The sequence below is a fragment of the Dermacentor variabilis genome, chromosome 3 (genome assembly GCF_050947875.1).
Source record: "Dermacentor variabilis isolate Ectoservices chromosome 3, ASM5094787v1, whole genome shotgun sequence".
Taxonomy (NCBI): domain Eukaryota; kingdom Metazoa; phylum Arthropoda; class Arachnida; order Ixodida; family Ixodidae; genus Dermacentor; species Dermacentor variabilis.
Window position 1 is genome coordinate 240,382,970 of NC_134570.1, and position 15,121 is coordinate 240,398,090.

General features: G+C 43.2%; 1 protein-coding gene across 1 annotated transcript in view; it reads right to left on the bottom strand.

The window, feature by feature from the left end:
• LOC142574444 (uncharacterized) overlaps nucleotides 1-15,121 on the bottom strand; it is a 103,926-nt gene continuing 88,805 nt past the window's right edge. Inside the window, exon 5 of the mRNA XM_075683520.1 lies at nucleotides 1-230. Within this exon, the coding sequence (XP_075539635.1) occupies nucleotides 165-230 (66 nt within the window). The 3' untranslated portion in view covers nucleotides 1-164. The remainder of the gene's footprint in view (nucleotides 231-15,121) is intronic.

Consider the following 15,121-nt stretch of genomic DNA (forward strand, 5'->3'; position numbering starts at 1 on the left):
AGCTACAACGTTCAAGTTTTGTGCTTGCATGCGTGCGCGTATGAACGTGTGAGTACTTGTGCGTGTCTTTATTTTGTACCAGCATGAAATAAGGGATGACGCAAGGTCTGCGATGAGATGTTAAAGGGAGGCTCCCCTTGGTTGTGTCTTGAAGGCACAACTTCTCAAAGACTGAGGCCTTGGCTGGTCTGCACCAAGATCACAGTGTACGTGATGATGGCACCACCCATCTGCAGCGTGACGAGAAAAAAGGAGAACATCGCTATTTCAATCACACGTATAGGTCAACAAAGCTTAAAGAGACACTAATGAGAAAAATTATAGTAGCGCAGCTCTTAGGTGCCCGTTCCTGGGTTGAGCGTCAGAGAGCCTCGGCGTTGTTGTACCTCGTAACCGAGCGAATGATCCCAGCGAAAGAAAGCGAACGCGGAGTGCAGCGGGAGAGGAAAGCAGGGAGTGCGAGGAGGAAAGTTGAGGGGGAGGCTACAATGAGAACATGAGGAGGAAAGTGGAGGAGGAGGGGAGACGGTCTGGTACATGCGCTTAGTGGCCGGTGGTAAAGCCCCTAAAGAAAAAAGTAATGACTTCCTCTGAACTTAGCTGCTTTCTCTCTTGCTTGCCGCGCCTTCGGAGAGCCGACCCTTCTATTGGTCGAAGCGCCATGGTCACGTGCTAGCGCGCGATTTTTTTGGTCCGTAGGAGACGCCGGCGCTATTTCCGAGTGTTGAAATCGCGCTTCGGTTGGTTTCTGGCGGCGGAGTTTTGGCAGGAAGTGTTTAGCTAGCGTTGGCGCCATTTACGTATTGCCTAGCCGGTGTTGTGCTTATGGGTGCAACAATCGAGGATGCAAGGGGAAAAGACTTTTCGTTATTCTATCCGGAAGAAGCAACGCAGCTCGTCGAAAGATTTAGCTGCGCAGAAACGCCGGGCAAGCTTTGAAAATGCGCGGTATCCATGACTTTGTGAGGTAATTGGCCGTTCATCAGAAGTCACTTGTATTTTTTTCGGAAGATTTGGTGAGAAGCGCGAGGGCCTACAGCCTTTCATCGCACTAAATAACGTTCGGCATGGTAGTAGTTGTAAACGTTCACTCGCTGCTACAAAAGCCATGGTTCAGGTTGTCTGAGCTTCGCCGTTCACGCTTCTGTTTCGGCAGACTTTATGATGTTGCGCACATTTCATGGCGCCTTCGTTTCGTTGTAGTGTAAACCGTTTCTTGGATAAGACGCGAATGTTGCGCTTCATATGTTAGTTCGGCCCCGCTGTTCTTGCTGCTTGCTGTGCAGGTCTATCTGTGAAGTGACACGTACTGCTAGACGTATTTTTTGTTTGAGTTGAACTCCGATGAGGAATTCGAGACTAAAACGGTGGTTATCGTCGTTTGAGCCTCCGCTGTTCATGCTGCTCGTGATGCAGCTCTAGCTTTTATGTAGCGCGAATTGCTGCACCTATTCGTTTGACGTTTCCTCGCTTACAAATGCTTCGACGTTGTGCACAATCTCTGCTTAAGAGGTTTTCAGTTAACGAACAGTTCTAGGGAAAAAATGTAAGCCAATCAGAGCTTGCTACTGGTACAGCTTTATTTTCAAGACAAGATGCGTTGACATAACTATGATTTAACTAAACATAAGAGCGGAAAGTTGCTTAAACAAAGTAATGGAAAAAACAAGATTACACTGTAATCTACTGCTGCGGCGTGTCCAAAATTTTATTTGACCATGAGGTCCCTATTATGACATAATGATTTATTATTATTATTATTATTATTATTATTATTATTATTATTATTATTATTATTATTATTATTATTATTATTATTATTATTATTATTATTATTATTATTATTATTTCAAGCATTCACTCTCTTCCCACATTAGTGCAGACATTGTTTTCATGACTCTTTTAGGTGCTGATTGCATGTTTTCACGATATCACAGCTTTATTGTGCCAATGCTATAAGCTAACATAGAACTCGTTTTGTAGTGGTGAGGCCGTGACCCCCAACATAAACCACACGATCGAGAGCCCCCAGAAATGCAGACCCCTTGGATATACGACTGCAGCGGCATGGCACGTGATCTGGATGGTCATGTCAGGTGTGTATAGAATGTACGTGTTCCAAAAAGTAGGCTTGGTATCATTGATAGTGAAGTTTATCCACACATTACTTAACGCAGCTTACTAAAGAAACTAAACATTTATGCAACATTATTGAACTTGCTGCTTATTTGTGTACATAGCCATTACGCGCACATTATCGTGTTCTGTATAGAACTATACCTACCCTTTCCTGATTTTCAGTATTTCTTTTGCACAAGTTGCTTGCCTGCAAGTTAAATTTTATTTTTGCTTTGTAGATAGTATGTTTATTACTTTTTATTGTGGTTTTATTCTTTGAAAGCTATTTCCTATGCTATGCTCCTTATTTACATTCTTTTATCTTTTTGTGCTACAATCTCGTGCAGTTTTCTGAATTGAATTGAAAGTGTCGTGGGCTAAACATGTCACACGTCTAAGCATGTAGTGTGCACACCATTGTTTATCACTGATATATTTACAGTTACTTCTGTGTTCCCGTAGTAACAGCCACTGGCAAACACACATTTGGCGAGCTTGAATTTCTCGAAAATTAATATGAAGGTCAGTATGTTTTATGCTGCATTTACTTCAGTAGTAAATAGGTACAGACTGATTTGGATCCCTTGTGACCTACACAAGATGCCTTTTTTGCATTAAAAATGGGGGCTTGCCCACATGTCTTGCTATATATGTGGTATGTCTCAGTGATTTCACTTGCCAATTTTTATGGTGGATGAAAACAGATGAACAATTGTAACCCAACATGAAGCCCCGTCGTGGAAATGTACCGCCAAGTTGGACAACCGTACTGGTCTTCTGAATGAAATACGGTGATCTCTTATGCACATGATAAGATACTGGCCAGTTTGCCCTATGTACGCTTGACCACATGTGAAAGGGATACAGTACACTGCCTGTGACACAGACTGGGCAACTTCCGGTGGTATCTTGAACCGACCAAACCTCGCTTACTTGCTTGCCCTTCTCAATTCACTTGCACACTGCTGTGCATATTCTGCATACTTTGTTTTTCACCTGATATATGGCACCCTGACAAGAAAGGCTTGCTTAAGGATACCACTAAAATTGTACTGTGTCTGTCAGGGGTAGTGTAGTCTATTCTTGTGATCATGTGTATATTTGGTCATATGTACATGCAGCAGATTTGCCGGCGCACACGTGCCTAAGAGAGCACCATAATCCACTCACCGGACCGCTTGACCCACTTCGTCCCACTTGACCATGCACTGATGGGACTGGGGCTGCGCGCCAGATTTAGATTGTTCATATGTTTTGTTCACCTACGGCAACCAATTTACCAACAAAATTGCTGAGGAATGCCACATAAAAAGACTGCTTCACAATCTGTTTACTGAATTGTCCACAATCTCCGTAGTAAGAAATTTGTTTGTTGCAACTAGTTCCAGGCCCCTTATTTCTTGTCAAATCTTCTGCTTGACTTATAGAGCAGTTATGCAATCAATTTTGAAAGTTACGTAGTTCCTGAGTATAATTTTTGTTTTCCGTTTTTCACATGCTATGTTGAAGGAAGGACCCTTTTTAATTAAACCTGAATTAACCTTTCAATTAAAATTGGGAGTCTTATCATTGCATTTAGGATACACATCAGTGTACATACCCATACTAGATTAGAAACTAATTGTTTCAATAACTCAACAAGCACAAATATACTGTGCCCATTGTATCTGACAGTCACATTGCGACTGTGTTCCAAATACCACAATTTGGCAGTTATCCAACATAATTTGCGAAAACAACCCTAAGACATTATTGGTCCCCATGCAATGGATACCTACATGCATCATCATGATTTCTCAATCTCAATATCCGTGTGAAAAATTTATTATTGCCATATTAAGCATAGTACATGCCAATTATGGCTAATTGCGGATGGAATATTAATTTTGTCTACCGCTCAACAATAGAAGCTAGTAGGTCATCCCCTTCTTTTCAAAAAAATTGTTTGCGATGCATAGTGTGACTTCTGTGACGCCTCTTAGTTGATGGGTGTTCCTACTTGCTTATGTTATAAATGGGAATGTGTTGTCATTGCAAGATGAGATTAATGTGCGACTGGACTGTTGTTGTTTGGAGATACTTTTTGTCATTAGCAATGTTATTCTAGTGCCAGGCACATTGGCCCAGTGCTAATGTCGCAGAATCTTGGGAAAGTGAAAATATTCTCAAAAGTGGTTCTCAAAAGAACTGCCCCTGTTTGGCAGAGTGGTGAGGGATGTGGGGCGTTCTGCCACTTTTTTGTTACGATTTTTTCTGAAATACTGAAATGAAACTTAGCGTAGTGCCACAACTATATATATATTCGTGGCATGTTTGTGCCTGCTAATACATTATGGCTGAATGTTCATTACACCTTTCGAAAGTTAATTTCAATTGTATTTTCGAGGCTCCACCGTCGCCGATTATTAGACGGACCAAATGAGGCTAAAAACTAGCCTTTCCTCGCTGCTTTCCTGAGAAGTTAAATAGCAGGTGATCATGTAAGAGTGAACTTGCAACATGTGAGCAGTAGCCAAAGCTTCATACAGGTCATGCTGGTGGTGGAATGCTAAGAGAAACCGCAATATTTATTTGTTTACTTATTCATTTAATATTTATTTATTCACATGTCATGAATGCATTATAGGTTTCCAGCAAGGAATCAGGTAAGATAAAGAAATATCGTTGCATCACACTAAACATAAAACATAATTTACGTAGCACAGCACCATGATGAAACGTTTTTAGGCAACTACTCTGCTTTTAATACGAATTCATGAAAACTGTGAAATTTGAAGAAACAAAGCTGCAAGGTTAACAAATCGTACTCATAAGCAAAAAATGAGATCACATTTCTATTGGACCTAATACCATAATTTAATCTGAAAAATTTGAGTATGATATGCTGCTCTAATATACAATCACTAATTTGTGAGTAGATGCGCAAGACTCTCAAGCATTGCAACAATATCATGTAAGCTGTAAATTCATATATCGAATTTGTTGACCTTAGGCATAGCAGATGGAGCTTGTAGAACTGCGTTATCTGTTTCTGGCACAGAGATGTGTGTTATTAAGCTTCGTTGTGTTATATTTCTTAAACCTGTCAAATATTTCGTCCTGCAACAAGTGGAATTTAACTTTCTCAGATGCCGAAAACCCAATTCAAATTAGTCCTGTGGCTGTCTCAAAAGTATTTCTGTATTTTGGATGTATTAGAGTAGGAAAACTTACAGAATTAACGGAATCGTGCTAGTTATTTTTTTGCAGTTTACAGTTGCAAACTGAGTAGGCTCTTTCCCTTCAAGTTTTGTTATCTTCAGCAATCTTTAATAGGATTTGATGGCATCAATGTAAAAACTATAATTTCCAATTTTTTTATGTAGCCAACTTCATCAAATTTGGTCTCACAGTTGCCGAGAAAAATGATTTTACTGTTCATGTGCATTACATAGGAGCTCCCGAGCTAAATCTTTCTTTTAGGCATTGCGTGTGTCGGTCTGGTTTGTATTTGTCACCCTAATTTTAGAATATTGGCTCTGATCTTAAAATTGTTTCGCTTACAACGAAATTGAAGCTTTTAAACTTTGTACGATATATGGTGGACTAATCTATGAAGGCCACTATTTGCCACACTATTGCAAGGACTGCGAGTGTTAATTTTGCACTTAAATATAAACTAAAATGCTGTGTGGTTTCGTCAGGCTGACACAACATTGCAGTGCACATTCACATCAGACTATTTTCAGGCTATAGTATTCAACCATTTAATGTGCAATGCTGGAACAGGCAGTCATTTTGCAGTTTTAATGGTAAGGCTTCTTGTCCTAGTCGTGCCTGTTATTGCCAGGTGTCAACTGTAATCAAGTCTGCCACTGATATTTTTGCCTTATGTTTCGGGCGTTCGCACCACCACCTTTCCCCGAGAAGCATGTTGGCAGCTACAGTTTGTGTGTTGCAAGTTCTAGTCTCAAGCGTGTATGTAACATATATGAAGCATGTATCTAGTCTGAAGTGCAATAAACATTCCAAACGGAATACTTTGTGGTTGTAGCGCCAATTTTTTTGCCACGGCCTTCACTGTAGTACTTATTGCCTACAGTACAGTTCTCAAGAACTTTGGTAAATTGCAAGCACTTTACACACATAGGCCTAGCTTCTATAGGCATTTGTCTGTAGGGACTCGAAAGCAACTGCATAGAAATATTCTATAGAAATTTGTCTTTATCATCTCTAAAGCAACTCGACAGACATGTTCTATAGAGGTTTGTCTTTAGCACCTTCAAAGCAACTCCATAGAAATTAACATGGCAAGCTTGGCGAGTTGGTGATTGCTCGTATTCTGTACTTCCTTTCGTCTTTCGTCTGGGTGGCACTGCCCACCCACAGGAACATGTCCATAGAAATATTCTAAAGAAATTTGCCTTCAGCATCTCTAAAGCAACTCGATAGAAATGTTCCATAGAAATTTGTCTTTAGCATCGTTAAGCAACTCGATAGAAATATTCTATAGAAATTTGTCATTAGCATCTGCAAAGAAACTCGATAGAAGTGTCTTACACAAATTTGTCTATAGGATCTTAAAAGCAACTACATAGAAATGTTCTATAGAAACGTGTCTTTAGAGTTCCTAAAAAAATACGGTGGCCAAATAATGCTTGGATCTCTATAGGAAAATTCTATAGGTAATCAAAATAAACACAATAATGTTGCATAGAAAAAATTCAAAAGACTCTAAAAACACATTAAAATTTTTGCAGGTGATATCTGCTCCTGCAAAGGCTAGCGGTTACGAGTAAGACTCGACGGGACGCTCTCTTGGGTGTTGTCGTCGTTGACACTGGTGGCACGATTTCTCCGCGACGAAGGGCTGCTTTCGCTGTTGGTGGAACGAAAGCGTGCGAAGAAAGGCGTAGTGTCGCGCAAGACGGACTGTGCGGCGACAATGACTACGATATGGCGTCAGAGTAGCGCGTGTCGTCTGCATGGAAACAAAGCGCTGCATGAGTAGAAGTCTGTCTGCTGCTGCTGCTGTGAATCGCTCCCACGCGTCAGCCTTGCGCTCCCTCTCGTGATCTCCCGATTATCGAGGCAGTCGCGCCAAACTTCACTTATTTGAAATGGGCCGCACGAGGTAGATTGTCCGCGTCAGTGACGCTACTCCCAGCGTTCTCTTCCTAATATATATCGTTGACTTATATAATCACAATACAAAATACTGACCCGCGAAACGAAAACACTATAGAGCTGCACTCAAATTTTGCATTAGGGAGTATCGTAATCGTCCGTAAATTTATTTAGGTGTGTAAGCAAATTACTCTTCCATGATACCAAAAAAAAAAGCCACCCTTACCGCGAGAAAGTGCTTGTTAAGCCAGAAAAGATGCGAAAGCGAAAGACAGAGTGCGACGCCGCCTTGAAATTCCCACACTTGAACACTTGGACGTCATGTATTTTAAAGCCGTCCATTCGACCTAGTTTTAGAGCGCAGCTCTTAAAGCGCCCCTCACCAGGTCTGGCCATCTTGAGCTGACAAGTGCAGAGCATACAATGTGCGATGACGATCGTGCAGCGAAGTAATACATGCTTCCGCGGCTATGCGCCGCGGAAGGATCTGAAGTTTTAAACGAAACGCCGTTTTTCCTTCTCGTGGCCGTCGTGCTCCAAGCCGGAGGAGGACGTAGACGTGCTAGTGCGCCTACGTGCACATTTTCGCACTGTGATGTCGCTAGTGGTGACACGGGACTTCGAGAATTATTCAAGCCAGGATCTTTATTTGTGTAATATGTTGCTAGAATAGTTCATTTAAAGCTTCGAGAAATAATAAAACACACAAACCGAATGTCTGCATGTTCTTGTTTTACTTCGCACCGCAGCAAGAGAGATGTGCTTCCGTTTCGTCTGCTTGTTCCCACGTCGTGCGGCCGCACATACAGACACCGAAACTATGTCGTTTTCGACCGTGTACCAGTAGGGGACCGTGCTCTGTGGTCCGCTTGTTTCTGCCTCAGTATTCGTGTAGCATAGACATACCGCTAGTCAGGTGTCCTCGTGCACAGCGCGCAAAATCGTGTACTGCGCGAAACGAGACAATCGCAACAGTTCGCACGTGACGCCATCAGCCAAAGTGCGCCGCGCCACAATAAAGCGAGGAGAAAAAAAATGAAGGCGGGGCCCGTGACGTATGCGTAACGCGATTCTCGAGGTCCTGTATGGGAGAACGCAGGGAAGGAATTTCACTTGTGGAGGCTAGACGGGGCAAGAGAATGGAGCGTCTATTGAAGCAATCCTATGACGGCCTGCAAATACAAGTTGAAACAAGACAAGGGGCAAGGGGAGAAAAGTGAAAAAAAAGTGCGACATAACAAAATGGAGTCTGTGTCGTGAAGCTGCTAAGTGCAGTGTTATTACATATTTTTGCCCAGTCGGCTTTATGCGATCCATGATGTGGGTAACCTTCTTCATTCAGCCAGCCAAAGACCGCCTCGTTTTCCCGAAGTACGCGCTCCCTGGAGACCGGTCAGTCGATCTTTCCGTCGACGTGACGGCAGGTGAGCTCGTGTCTAACGTTCCGCAGAAGGCATCTCTGACCCTTTGATGCTTTGTCGGGGAATCTAGAAGCTTGGATTGGGGCGTTCTTTGAATACGCCAGTCCACAAAACGGACACAGATGAAAGAAGAGTGAAGCATATGCACCCTTTTCTAAATGGCATCGCAAGAAAATGGTACGAGCTGTGTATCACAGGACCTGCATGGAGCACGTGGAAGGGGTGCTTCATCTTGTGATTTCGTGGCAGCCCGCGTGAGCGATGAGAACAACCTATATTTTATCGCTACAGGTCTGGAGCAGTATTTCTTCGAAAAGCGTCGACTACTTCAACTTCGAGCATCGAGAAACAGAATTTCATGAACGGTTACCAAGATGGAAGTCACCATAGGTAATTGCATACCGCCAAAAAGTCATTGCCGGAGGAACGCAGTTTGCCCCGATTGGAAAAAAGCTAATAAATGAGGGTCCTCAATCTCACCCTAAGACAAAAAACTAGACTGTTTATTTGATTTCTGCGAGTTCGTTGAATATAGAAATTGAGGTTAATGGACAAGGTACAACAGCACTTATAGACAGCGGAGCTACTGTATCCATTCTTAAGAAAAGCAACGCAAACGTACAATATGTATTCGAGGGAGATCAGTTCTTGTGCGCGGGTATAATGGAAGCAAGAGACAGTATTGTTATTAGGTACGCCTGAAAGTCAAGTACCAATATAAACAGGCAGAAGTGGTTGCATTAGTTTTCGACACTGTGGAGTACACATTCTCTTATCTCGTCCGGACATGGAGTTATTGAGACTGAATATTTATTAGGCCGATAATGTGTATGTTGATCAAGAGGCTGACCAAACAGAGTCGGGACAAAAAGGAGACCATCTACTGATGCTGAAGAAAGGAAGTGTAATTCCTCAAGTCTACCCCGAACTGGTATACTTGGGAGGATATCCATCGGTGACAACAAAGTTCGAAGTTGCATTTCACCTTTCCGACAAAACAGTTGTAAGAAAAAAGCCATGCAACTTGGCGAGAGAAACGAAGGCGTCGTCTAAAAGAAGAGATACAAAAGATGTAATGTGCTAATGTAATTCGTTCGTCGGTGTCTCCCTTTGCTTCACCTATCACCATTGCTCCAAAGCCATACGGCAGCTGGCGGCTATGTACGGATTACAGAGCAGTAAATAACCAAACCCTGCTGATCCTTTTCCAATGCCAAGGATTGACACCATCACCGATGAAACCGGAGGCTGTACCTGCTTTTCTCGTATAGACTTGTGCAAGGACTTCTGGCAGGGGACACTGCAAGAAGACACCAAGCAATACACCGCATTTACGACTTCATTTGACTCATACGAATATAACCGCCTTCCTTCTGGATGAAAAAAAAATCACCTAGTTGGTTTCAAAAAATGAACACAGTTTTGAATCCCTGCATTGGGCGCTTTTGCACTGTCTACGTGGACGACATTATCATATACCGTAGAAAGTGAAAAGTTTCATGAAGAGCACATGGGTCATATTCTGGCAGCGCTATCTGATGCTAAGCTAAATGTTAATTTCAAGAAGATTGAGTTCTTCAAAACTAAGGTGACGTTTCTTGGCATAGATTTGGACGGAACTACGAAGAATACTAAAAAAGGATCGATAACTCGCATAGCAAAACTAGTAAAGCCATACGATGTACCCTCACTTCGTGTGTTTCTAGGCTTGGCGGCCCATTTCAGAGCATTCGTTCAAGATTATGCTCCCAAAAGTCTGACAATACTGACTCAGAAAGATGTTCTCTTTTGTTGGAAAAAAGAATGTGATGACGCCTACCGAGAATTGGTCTGAATAATTTCATCTGATCCTGATCCTGTGTTGCGCTTACCAAACTTTGCGGTGCACTTCGAATTGAATACCGATGCATCTAACTAAGGCACCGGAGCATTCTTGTATCAGAGACTCATTACGATCACCAAAACAACAGCTTCGTGTAGTTGGATATTACAGCTGCACATTCAACAAAACTGAATTGACCTATACCACGGCAGAAAAAGAAGCTCTCGCCGTTAAAAAAAAACGTCCGGTACTTCCGTCCATACTGGGAAGGTGCACACTTCATGCTATACACAGACAATGAAGGACTAACGTATATATTGAATATGGCAGAACTGAAAGGAAAGATAGCTCGTTGGGTGGGTGAACTTCAGCAGTTTGATTTTGAAGCAGTTCATCGTCCGGCAGTTTCTATGAAGGACGCGGATGCAATGTCACGATTAGCCATTATGCTTCCAGACAATCATGAAGAGGCAAATGTCGCAAGGATATGGGAAGGAACCCAGGTTTTGCACCGTACTAAAAATGGACGAGCTGCCGTTCCGACTTCCTCGGTTCCAAAATATTGTAACTGTATTATAACCCCGAATCAGGAGGCCATGATGGCTTTTGGAGGAACTACATGAAGGGCAGTTTGTAACCTATTTGTTCTTGCACACACTAAACCGTTTTTTGATAAGCTTGGCATACTCCATATAGACCACCTATTTTTGCATAAACTCTCGCTCGAGGCGTTCCGTCTCCGTCAAGCTGATCACATACAGTTTAATCAGACCTTCGCCACCAAAGAAACTCCGTATAATCTCAGACATGACCCAATCTCTATACCGCTTACTCGCACAAACTACGGGAAACAGGCATTAGACTTTCAAATATCAACCTTATTAAACAATAATCCCACAATACTGGAACAATTACTAACCTCGAAATCAAGCTTGAGGTTCAACAAAACTGTTAAAACGTATTTTCTTCGCTGCTTTATTGTATAACTTCCTTATGTACCACAATGTCATTGTTTTGTTTTCCTTTTTAACATGTTCTGATTGAGATTCAAATTATTAATCGCTTTTGATATGTTATCATATTTCGAAAATTGTAACACTTGTTGTGCTGTTGTTTGCTTCAGAGTGTCAACATGCTTTGGGTGCTGCAGCCTTTGTCAGGCAAGAGTACTGCCTTTTGCTGCAGCACTTGAGACAGCTGTATGTCTCAAATAACAAATAAATGAAATGAAAAAATGAAATGAAAAATCGACAGAAAGGTTGTCAGGACCTCATTATGAAGCAAGAAACAAAACACTGCATTATTGTGTCATAAATTCCAGATTAACAAAGTAAAATTTAAACAACCAACGAAAAAATGTTTATACCAAGATATTCTAACACGCCATTTGAGGTCATTCAGTGAACTACGAAGAAAGTCTGAAGGAGTTAAGAAGACACAAGCCTTCCCGTTGGGCACGGTGATTGGTGATTGCAGCAAGACCTGGCAGAGAGGATCCTAACAGCGCAATTTCCTTTTTGAACAGCAAAATGTCTGACAAAGTAAAAGTAATTGTCTCCGACAATGGACCTGCTTTTCGAAGTTGTCGGCTACAGGAATGGGCTGAAAAGCGTAACATCAAGTTACCGTCCACTGAGCCCTATCATCCCGCAGCAAATGGGCTAGCTGAAAGGGCTATCAGGGACATCAAACAATACATTAGCATATATCCAGCATTTACAGGTGGTTAGAAATGTTGTCTAGAAGCGGCAGTGGCTCACAACAACCGCTCGTATACAACTAGCATGGGATGCACTCCTCCGTTGGCTGCAACTGGGAGACCACCTTAACTGCCTGCAGATGGAGGGCATTGACAAGAACATAAGGCTCACAGAAGCAGCAAGAACTGAAGATAGTAGATCAAGGTATCATGAAAGAATGAAGAGAAATTTCGACAAGAGGCCAAATACAACGTTACCAACACTCGACATCGACGACTTCGTACTAGTAGAAAGAGGGCCAAGCCTGAAGGCGGCCTATAACGGACCAGTTTGTGTGATCAAGACGGCAAGTCAGGAAGTACACTTATATACCATATTGTCACGTGGAATGACGTATGAAGAGCACAGTAGCAATACTGTGAAAGACGAAACTAACTTCTATTGGTCGAACCTGTGCCCACAAAAAAAGGCTACATTTAAATAACGGCGAACACAGTCAGCGATTGTCAAAATATGATCAGCGGGTCAAGCGCGTCGCCTTTTATAGATCAGTCATCGAATGTTCCAGAGTAACCGCTGGGACCCGCGTGCCTTCCACAAAGTTCTACACCATTCGCGGCGCGCATACACGCAATCAGATTACACAAGGTTCGGCGACAACAGACAACGGATAGAAGCATGGATAACATTTTAGAAACTTCCGATACATGTAGATGCGTCCTGCGCTGAGCGATAACATTTCTTAGACGTTAAAAGCGCTGACACGTAAAAGGTAAATGACTTCACACCAACATGGTACACTGGTCGCAATGACATCATGGAATCCGCTTCTATTTGGAAGATATTCAAGTATCATAACTACCCCCTTCAGCACTAAGACGTAGAACCTCACGACTCGGCCTGTTGCATAAGCTATATCACAACGTTTCTCACCTACATTGTACACTGTTACTGCCACCGGCTCTAACTTCTCGCCCCCTGTTCAACTCCAACAGCGTCCAACGCCTTAGATGGTTCGACTCTTGCATTCAACAAATCCTTTCTTCCCGCCGCCATTGAAGACTGAAATTGCCTTCCCGAAGCAGTTGCTCTTGAGAGTAATATAGAAAATTCTGGCAGTCCTTAACTGCACTCTTTGTTAAATAACTTGAACTACGCATTTTTTTGTTTTCTCGCACCATTTTTATGTTACAGGCGTTGTCCAATAAAGATATTGATTTGCATTATGCGTTGTATACTTTGACTTGTATTGGTATGTCCGGTTGGGTGTCAATCTCTTATTATAAAGTATCTCTTCGTTTGTTGTGACAGTATGCGTTGGAGAGAACATTAAAGAACGTTTATCCTCAGAGCTGCGTGCCACTTTTGTAAATGAGAGATGCCACTGCGCCATATGCATGCCTCGCAGATAATGAACCGAGCCATTATTGCCCAGAGTGGGTTGGCTCATTTTCATTTCACTCGCCTTCATACACTAGAATTGCGAAGGTGCAATGGAATGGACAAATGCAAAGATACAACTTGATAAAGGGCAAAAAAGAGTCACTGGAAACAAAGTTCCACGCACATATTCACAAAACCTCACAAGAAGATATTTAAATATATCTATAAGTCTCCAATAAATGTACGTGTCTAGGAAAACGTCACTATATATGATGCGTCAAACAAGGCAAATAGACATGTTGCGCCACCAAAGATTCACAGATCACAGCACCCCTTCCCTCCACTCCCCCTGATGTATCGCGTGCGACAGAAGGGGAAGCGCTTCCTCGTCCCTTTTCTCCCTTGCGCACACTAGACTGAGCCACCATTGTGGGCCCCCCATTCCGCCCCCCCCCTTTAATATTGCACTCGCCCATACAGCATGCGGCACGCGGTCACGATTTTATTGCCCTTGGACTTTATGCGGAACATGAGGGTGACAGCAACGGAAGGAATGCGCCTGGAGTGTCCATACAACTGCTATCGCAATAATATAATAAGAGTCTCCGGCAACTGAAGCGTGCCGTGGCCCATTACTTTCCGCAAAAGAAGTAAAAAATCAAACTTTCACCATGCGACAATTCGCTGCGCTGCAACAATGTCTTTTCTTCTTTTTGTGGGGCGGGGGGCACCGAAACGAAATAACGCAAAGGAAATTCATGTTGGCTACTATCGAATGCCTACTTTGGGCACCTACTGTGGCTACCGAAGGAATAGCGAAGAAAACGTGATACGCTTAGTTCATGGGGAACAATACGATTACTGCTCGGTATCCTACACCGGCGAGACAATTATCCGGAGAGGTTGCGCTCAAGCGAACGGGTTGCAGTCCGCCGAATCCCCACAGTGATAGCGGCGGGCGACCATCCATTGTTTCTTGTTCTCGTCAGCTTGCCAGAAAGCGTCCAAAGCTCTGCCAGGTGAAAATCTACTCCACCAGAGAAAAAGAAACTCAGTGTCCTTCCACTCTGGGAAGAAGGATGAGCAGCGAAGCTGTGTAATGCGGGTCTCTTAACTGCGAACTGCACCTCCGCCGCTAGTCGGCCCGGCACTGCACTATCTTCGGGATCGGCCCGCACATGGGGAGTGCTTAACGCCTGCTTCACATCCGCTGTGGGTCGGCCCAGCACTGCACTATCTACTGGATCGGCCCACGTATGGGGACTGCTTAACTCCTGCTTCACGTCCGCCGCGGGTCGGCCCGGCATTGCAATATCTTCGGCATCGGCCCATGCCTGGGGGACAAACGCATACGACCCGCGCTAAGAAACCTCATCCGTAGTGCCTAGGCAGAGTCACATATTGAAGGAGCAAAAGCCACACCCACATTTTGTCTCTCGCGCCCGCTCTCACTCGCACCTGCGCACAAATGGCTGGCGATCCCTCAAATGAACGTCTCGTGTCTGATAGTGTGTTGATTTGGCTTGTCTTGTTGTATGGTTCTGATGTAAGACTTTAGAAAGTCAATGCAC